Raw genomic sequence first — 8,933 nt, 5'->3', positions numbered from 1 at the left:
ACAGACGGCTGGATGTTCTTCTTCACATGAATTCCTGCTTCCATTTACCACAGCAAGTCAAAAAAAGTGCAGACCGTCACGCTACCACCACCACGTTTTACTGTTGGTATGAGCTTCCTTTTCTGAAATGTGATGTAACTTTTAGGCCATATGGAACGGGACACACACCTTCCAAAAAGTTCAACCTTGTCTGGTCAGACCACAGAGTATTTTCCCAAAGGTCTTGGAGATCATCAACATGTTTTCTGGCTAAATTGAGACGAGCTTTAATGTTCTTTTGGTTCATCAGTGGGCAGCACGGCGGTCTAGTGGTTAGCACGCAGACCTCACAGCTAGGAGACCAGGGTTCAATCCCACCCTCGGCCATCTCTGTGTGGAGTTTGCATGTTCTCCCCGTGCATGCGTGGGTTTTCTCCGGGTACTCCGGTTTCCTCCCACATTCCAAAAACATGCTAGGTTAATTAGCGACTCCAAATTGTCCATAGGTATGAATGTGAGTGTGAATGGTTGTTTGTCTATATGTGCCCTGTGATTGGCTGGCGACCAGTCCAGGGTGTACCCCGCCTCTCGCCCGAAGACAGCTGGGATAGGCTCCAGCACCCCCCGCGACCCTCGTGAGGAAAAAGCGGTAGAAAATGAATGAATGAATGGTTCATCAGGGGTTTTGGTCTTGGAACTCTGCCATGCAGGCTGTTTTTGCCCAGCGTCTTACTTATGGTGGAGACATGCAGACGAGGCCTGCACTTCTTTGGATGTTGTTGTGGGGTCTTTTGTGCGCTGCGCTCTTGGAGTCATTTTGGTTGGTTTTGGAATTTGTGGATGATGGCTCTCACTGTGGTTGGCTGGAGTCCCGAAGCTTTAGAAATGGCTGATAGATCTCGATTAATCTCAGTCATGTTTTAAGAAGGGTCGGGAGGGGTGGAGGGGGTTTTTGAAATGTCACATTAAAAAAAAATGTTAAAAATTGTTGTTCGAGGCAGGCAGCCTTTTTGTAGCCTCTGGTTGCTAGGTGGAACTTGAGCATAATTATTTTCAAAAAAATATTCACAAAAGGTGGAAGAGGATGAAAAAGATGATGGTATTGAAAATAAAACACATCAAAGTAACAAACCTAAGAAAATCAAAACCACTAGCGGGGCACTGCTCCTCCTGCCCCTAATGCAAAATCCCCACTCAATCCACTTTCATCCACAACCAAATAAAAACCTTCTCTTCACGTTATTCCTGTTTCTCAAGGAAAATGGCGACCAGCACTCGGACGCACAAACATTTCCCCCCACCCAGCAAGTGACGCGACCTCCGACCCGGGGGTCTGAACCTCCATCTCCCGGGCCGGACCCTGCCACATTTCATTTGCAAACACACTTGACTGCAAGGTGGCGGGAGAGAGAGACGACAGCGTCGTCGGAAGTGCGGGATGTGACGCTGAATCTTTCTCACAGAGATCTGCAGAGTCAAAAAAAAAAACTTTTTCTTACGCACAAAACTGGGGGGATTCATAATTGGCTTATTTGACTAATAAATAAAAATGGTAATCTTGTCTTAGGTAGTGAGTGATTGTGAAATGAGTTTAAAAAAAATGGAAAAAAGTACTTCTAATGCTTGAGAGAATCCCTGACTAATAGGATTTAAGGCTTAGGGGATCTGGACCTACAACATCTAGAGGGCCGAGGGTCAATATGAATGTGAGGGAAAGCAGATGAGGACAACTATCATGTGCTCCTACGGACAAGTATCTGTGGAATCTGCTTTTTAACAAATCCTCCGTACCTGAGTGACCCCTTCAACGGCCATCAGGAAATCAAAAAGAGCAGCAAGAGAAGAAGAAGGCACCGGCTTTTGTGTTTGCCGCAGGATTGAGATATAAGCTTCTAAAAGCTGGTGCCCCTCACCGGGGTGGTCAGTCTCCCGTCCCCAAAGAATGGCAGGGCAGAGGAGCATCAGAGGGATCAGCTCGGCTCATCTCACTGATCTGCACAGGAAACAGCGAGCATGGGAACCCATCAGGGAGTCCAAAGTAGTAAAGTCCCTGCTGGATGAAGGTGAAGCGGATAAAAACAACAATAATGTTAGGTTTTTTTCTTTCAGTGTGCAGGTTGGAGGTGGCTACTGGAGCTTAGGACGAGACACATTATTAGGTACACCTGCACAATCTAACAAACTATGATACACTCAGTGCATCCTTCAACTATTCAGTGCACCTTGCATAAGGGGATGCTGTATGGGAGAGTTTATTAGTATGAGTATTTATGAGTATTTATCTGAAATGGCTGATCCTGACAACCAGTCCTTTAGAAAGGAAAATAATGAAAATGATCATGGGTGCCCAAACTTTTTCATCCCACTGTAAATTGTTGAGTCAGTAAAACTCAAGTCTCAAATAAAAGGTTTGGAGACATAATTCATATCAATTGCATTGAGAAAAGTGAAACACTCCCCTCTAGTGGCCAAAAGTACATGTTACGCTTAATGGTGGCTGATATAAAGAGTTAATGTGTCGCCAGTACGCTAGGTGTCGCTGTTGAGCACTTTACTCAACTATTACTTCTAATTTGTGTGGTTTTTATTGTAGCTGTCAGTATGTAAACATCCATTCGCGACCCAACACACCCGCGAACAAGCCTCTCTAACTGCGAGTTTTAACTTCTTATTTAAATAATTCTGAATCGGAAAGGGTTTGTAATAACTCCGCGGTTGAGTATCACCTTGCGAGGGAGCGACTGGAAGACATTTGTGCTTGCTTTTGGTTGCGAAAAAGACGGCACCGACTAAGCTAATCGGCGCTGGTTGACGACCACCACCACCATGGCTGCAGCGACCGTCGTGGAGGCTGACCCGGCTGCAAGTGAAGGCGCCACCGCTTTCCCCGGCATCCAAAACCGGGCTTGGGACGAGTCTCAGCTGCGGAAGTATTCTTTCCCTACCAAGACGATCCCCAGGCTTTCGCACACGGATCCCAGAGCGGAGATGCTAATAAACAATGAGGTAACCATGCTCGCTACGTACAATTATTTCAGATTTCGTGTTGCACAAGCAGCATTCTATAGCATTTACGGGGCAGATTCAGTCAAAAGTGTGCTAGTTGCATCTCGTTGAAGCTGCACCTGAAGTGACCTTAAAACAATGTACAACTGTGAACTTGACACACAACCCCACCTGCCTTCAAATACCTTAATATGCATCTCCAGAGCTGTGTTCAGCTAATCCAGTTTATCACCATTAAGATGGCTTAATAGGGACAAACTGGCGTCCATCCATGTTAAAGTCAGCTGCAGCCTCTTCCAAGGCTTGTTGGCCATGTCAGCGGGTTCATTATAATGACGAGTCATGCACCGAGCAGACCGAGTAACTTTGCATTGCTTAACATTGCTTAACGTGTAATACACAACTTGTTTATTTTTCACGAACAAGCCAAATAGTTTAGGGACTTTTTTGTTGCTATTATTAAGCAGGCATGCAACAATTAACATTGATAAGGTTAGCACACAAAGGCGTGAAGAAATAGTGATGGAATGTAGTCACTCAAATACAATAATATTAATGGTTTTATGGTTAATTTAGCAAACAGGAGAACACGAAAGCAACCCGAGGCAATCTGTGGAACAACTGAGCATTTTGGGGTTTAAAAATAGCATTTTATAGTGAGGTGAAATAGTGAAACATAATGCTAGCTAGCTTAAATTGCTCATAGACAGCCGTCCTCATAATAAATGGTGAATGGCCTCGGGGTACGTGCAAATATGAAAATTAATTTACATTTGGCTTTTGAACAAGTCTTATCAAATAAACTTTTTGAATTTGGCTCACACTGCGAAATTATGAGTGTTAGATCAGACATTGGAGTGCCGAGATTCAGTTCACACAAGGATAATAGATACTCTGATGTGTAATCTTTGTCTGGTAAAACATCTCTGGTAAGCGACTGGCCCCTATGTACTGTTTATACAAGGCGTTTTTCACCTTAAACATGGCGAAAACAGGGTGCAATCAACCTGTAAGTATTATTGAGTAACATTTAATGATTTGGCTCTCATTGAGAGATTGTGTGTTGACCCTGTCATTGGAGTTTACATCCCCATGTAGCTAGTATAGCGTTATCTTTACTTTGTTAAACATCTCTGAACAGAGACTAGTGCCTTTGCACTTCAAAGACACGAAATGTGTTTTATCGCCCAAGTATGGGAAAACCGCATCAATTCAGGTTAAATGCAAGTCTTATTGAGTAATATTGTCGAATTTGGCTGACATTGAGCGATGTTGAATGTTATACCAGACATTGGAGTCTCCCAGATTCCATTCATAGATGCCTCCACGCGCGCCGGTAGTGGAAGTGTGTCATCTTTCCGTTGTTCAGACATCTTTGGTGAAAGTGAATTCAAAGCGTTTATTGTGCTCACCGTTAAAAAGCCTTTTTAATTGGGCTCGCTGTAAAGGCACGTTTGGTGAAGAGAGGCCGGGTTTCACTTCCTCCTTGTGTAGCGGAGAAGTGCTCGTGAGACGCGCGTGCACTGCAGCGAGAGCGCGCATGGCTGCGTACGTTCACTTTGTCACGTAGCCCCCGTTGCCAGGGTGTCCAATGGCGGCCTGCAGCACCAGTCCTCGGACGCTGCTGTCCGTGTGTGCATGGAGGTTTTAGGGATCACTTTAGTGCACAGTCATTTGTACCAGGGGGTACAGAAAATACATCCAAAATAACAAATATTGCTGAAATACTGTTGAAAATGATGCAAATATTGCATGTAAAGATGGGCGATATGGTCTAAAATCCATATAGTTATATATATACCATGATATATTCTTTGGCATATCAAATATAATACAACCATTCCAAGAACACGTTACAGGAAAGTCTCCTGCAATGGCCGCTGACGTGTACTCTTCTTCTTCCTAGGAACCGGTGGTGCTAACCGATACGAATCTGGTCTATCCGGCGCTCAAATGGGACATCGCGTATCTCCAGGAGAACATCGGGAACGGGGACTTCTCGGTCTACATGGCGGAGAAGCACAAGTTCCTCTACTACGACGAGAAGAAGATGGCCAACGTGGACAACTTTGTCCCCAAGTCCCGACGCACGGAGATGAAATTCTCGGAATTTGTGGAGAAGATGCACGAGACGCAGCAGAGGGGAGGGGAGGACAGGTAGGATGGATTTGCACAGGATGTGCTGCAGGTGTGTGTGACAGGAAGGCTTCTACTTCATTTTTTTATTATTTATTATTTATTATTTATTATTTATTATTTATTTTTTATTTTTTATTTTTTATTTTTTATTTTTTATTTTTTATTTTTTATTTTTTATTTTTTATTTTTTATTTTTTATTTTTTATTTTTTATTTTTTATTTTTTATTTTTTATTTTTTATTAGGGTTAGGGATTTTTTATTTACATTTCTTATATATTGACAGCATTATTTATGTTTTATTTAGTGTCGTATTTTTTTCTGAAATTTGAGAGACTAAAGTTGTATAGCCTAAACAGTTGAGAGAATTATAATATTCATAATATTATAATATAATATATATATAAATACTATATATAATATTATAAATAGTTTTATAGAAAGGTGCGAGTAATTATGGGTCTTAGTTTGACTGCTGTGCTTTTGTGTGGGTGTAGATAGCGCCATCTGAGTCTCTGAGTGCTGCTGTTGTGTCGCGCAGGGTTTACCTTCAGCAGACCTTAAACGACACGGTGGGGAAGAAGATCGTGGTCGACTTCCTGGGTTTCAACTGGAACTGGATCAACAAGCAGCAGGCCAAGAGGAACTGGGGCCAGCTGACGTCCAACCTCCTCCTCATCGGCATGGAAGGTACGCGGCGGCGTTCCCCCCTTCTGGCACCGTTTGTGGTTTTAACCGTCATCACGAACGTCCGCCCCACGTTAGGTAACGTGACGCCGGCGCATTACGACGAGCAGCAGAACTTCTTTGCACAAATCAAAGGCCACAAGCGGTGCATCCTCTTCCCTCCCGACCAGTTTGAGTGCCTCTATCCGTTCCCCGTGCACCACCCCTGCGACAGACAGAGCCAGGTAAGCCGCTGTCGCTTATTACTCAACTGCAGAGAGCACCAGGTGAATCATATTGCCGCTTATGTCGACTGTGTGGCCATTTTGCAGAACGTCTAAGTGAAGCGGGCTGTTGTTGAAGATGAATTATGACTTTAAGGACTTCAACATGTTATGTTATTCCATACTTTGTCATTTCTAGGTCAACTTTGATCACCCCGACTATGACAGGTTTCCCAATTTTAAAAATGTGCTCGGCTACGAGGCGGTCGTTGGCCCAGGAGACGTACTCTACATCCCTATGTATTGGTAAGCATTCATATAAATATATATAGCGACGTATATATATCAGGGGTGCGCAAACTACGGCCCGGGGGCCACATGCGGCCCACCAAGTGTTTGAATCCGGACCGCCAGTTGCTTTCCTAAGTCTTTCAACTTTTGAAATAGAAACTGCATGAATGTCTTATTTAGTAAAAAAATAAATAAATAAATAAATAAAATATGTAAAATTAAATGACATAGTTTGATGTGGTCTGATGTTTAAAGTGCTCCAGAAAAAAGGGACAAAAAAACACTTTTACAGATAAAATTAGACAAATAATTCAAGGGAAATTATAAGCATAAAATCGTGTGTGTGTGTTAAATATATGTTCTGTATAGACCAGGGGTCGGCAACCTTTACTATGAAAAGAGCCATTTCACCCACTTGCCCACTAAAGAAAAATAGCCTGGAGCCGCAAAACGTTGTATGTTTAAAACAACATTGGAGGGGAAAAAAAAGACGAGTTGGAGTACTCTTGCTAGTACTGGAGATAAACTTTTGTTTTTAAATGAGCTCTAATTTATTTTTTAGAATTGTCAAATAACTCATTAATAATAATTAATAACTCAAATAACTCAAAGTATTACTCATTTCCCTTCATGTTAACCTGTCAGAGAGAACTGGATAGCATCCTGTCTACTCATTCAGTCACCAGTCAGAACTCAGTCAGGATGCATTCATGGTCTCACACAAAGTTGGATTTTTGTAAACTCATAACAAAGACGTGCATTTTCACCACACGGGTGCTAAAAAATATTCAAGCATTGCAAAGGGAGCCGCAACAAAGAGGCTGGAGAGCCACATGCGGCTCTGGAGCCGCGGGTTGCTGACCCCTGGTATAGACTGTACATACTATATGTTTTGTTATGTTTTTCTCATCAATATTTCTCATTTCTCCCTCAGGTGGCATCACATAGAATCACTGCTGAACGGCGGAGTGACGATAACGGTCAACTTTTGGTACAAAGTACGCATCTTTACTCCTTTTCTTCTCCCCTTTTAGCATATTTATTATAGATACATCAAATCGATGCAGATGACTTCCAAATATGACATCACTATGGTATAGACGGGGAGGAGCCAACTTCCTTGGCCGAGCACGGTGCACTGTATTCGGGCACATGCTCTTCTTGTGGTCGCAGGTTGCCTACAGCCACACTGAGTTTTTCCTCTGCACGACCCCTCTCTGCAGGGTGCGCCCACGCCCAAGAGGATAGAGTACCCGCTGCGAGCCCACCAGAAGGTGGCCATCATGAGGAACATCGAGAAGATGCTGGGAGAAGCGCTCGGCGACCCTCGAGAGGTAAGCACGTTAGATTCCCTGGTGGCGATAGCACACGTGGGCTCCGCCGCTGCGCTACCGGTTAGACCGCATGCTTCCAGGACATCGAATGAGGTCACCTGTCGCGTATGAAATCCCCGCGGTCGACCGACTCGCCCCTTGCGACCCACTTAGGCTTTTATTTTTAGGGCCGGGAAACAAAGTCATGTTCTACTTCTGTTTCTCCAGGTTGGACCTTTGCTCAAAATGATGATCAGGGGACGATACGAAGATTCTCAAACAGGGTCTGACACTTAAAACTGTGTGTGTGTGTGTGTGTGTGAGACTTTGGACTGTATCGCTGCATTGCAATAAGCGGCCATCTTGAAAACCATCGCACCTCTCCGAGTGCCATGATTATCTTTTTGCAAATCTCATGGGAGTTTACCGTACTTGAACAGTTTTTTTTTTTTTTAGATATTATTTATATGACTCATTTTCTTCTCCCAATGTGAGAAGTTTGGAAGAGCCACTAATGAAGGACGTCGTGGGAAGGGAGGGGGGGGGGGGGGGGGGTAAGGAGTGTTAGCACAGCCTGGCTGCTAGCTTTTGCACATTAGCGCTGAGCCTCATTAAAAACCAAGTAGACGACAAAGACGCTTGATGTGTGTTAACATTGCGACCAGTGAGGCGTCATCTCATGACAATTTGGGAGGGGAATCTGTCTGTAGTGTCCCAACTCTAAAAGAACCCAGACATATTTTTTGGCGAAAACCACAAATTTAGAGTAAACCGAGGTTCCGTTGGATTGGTGCGTCACTTTTGGTACAAAATCCTCCGAAAATTCTCATGTTGGATGAACGCCCTTCCAGATCCACCTCAGTTAGCCCAGTTGCTTATTGGAGAAATGGAAGCAACATGAACCTTGAGTACACGATGGACCGCTTTGATGTTCACAACCAGTATTATCCAGGTAGATTGGAAAATAATTCATCGTCATCATCATCATCATCATTGTGTGGTCGGGAAGAATGTACCAACAGATGGTATTATTAAAAAAATAATACACTCCTGATCTAAATTTTAATTTGAAAAATGATAACAATGTACATTTTGCAGTGTTGCATGTTAAGGAGGTTCTAAGGAGAGATTCAAAACGGGCAACATTTTCACATAGCTGGCTGCCGCTTGACGCCCCTGCGCAACCTGAAGCCCATTCTTTTGGCATTTTAAAGATCTACTTAAAAAAAAAATATATAAAATATATTAAAAAAAAATAAATTTAAATTTAAGAAGATTTTAAGTAGATTTTAAAATTTAATTTAATTTAAATTTTAC

General features: G+C 43.1%; 1 protein-coding gene across 1 annotated transcript; it reads left to right on the top strand.

Moving 5' to 3' along the window:
• The first annotated feature begins 2,564 nt into the window (after positions 1-2,564).
• On the top strand, positions 2,565-8,140 carry hif1an (hypoxia inducible factor 1 subunit alpha inhibitor). The gene is made up of 8 exons (XM_058058466.1): positions 2,565-2,985; positions 4,892-5,142; positions 5,664-5,812; positions 5,888-6,033; positions 6,212-6,318; positions 7,238-7,301; positions 7,527-7,637; positions 7,845-8,140. Exons 1-8 carry the CDS (start codon positions 2,806-2,808, stop codon positions 7,911-7,913), a joined length of 1,077 nt encoding a protein of 358 aa, XP_057914449.1. The 5' UTR covers positions 2,565-2,805; the 3' UTR covers positions 7,914-8,140.
• The last annotated feature ends 793 nt before the right edge of the window (positions 8,141-8,933 follow it).

Source organism: Doryrhamphus excisus, chromosome 20 (assembly GCF_030265055.1).
Source record: "Doryrhamphus excisus isolate RoL2022-K1 chromosome 20, RoL_Dexc_1.0, whole genome shotgun sequence".
NCBI lineage: Eukaryota > Metazoa > Chordata > Actinopteri > Syngnathiformes > Syngnathidae > Doryrhamphus > Doryrhamphus excisus.
This window is presented reverse-complemented; position numbering and strand designations above follow the sequence as displayed.

Coding starts and splice junctions, on each gene's coding strand:
- hif1an (XM_058058466.1), top strand. CDS start 2,806: ATGGCTGCAGCGACCGTCGTGGAGGCTGACCCGGCTGCAAGTGAAGGC. Junction 5,813..5,887: donor CCTCCTCATCGGCATGGAAG/GTACGCGGCGGC, acceptor GCCCCACGTTAG/GTAACGTGACGCCGGCGCAT. Junction 6,034..6,211: donor CCTGCGACAGACAGAGCCAG/GTAAGCCGCTGT, acceptor TGTCATTTCTAG/GTCAACTTTGATCACCCCGA.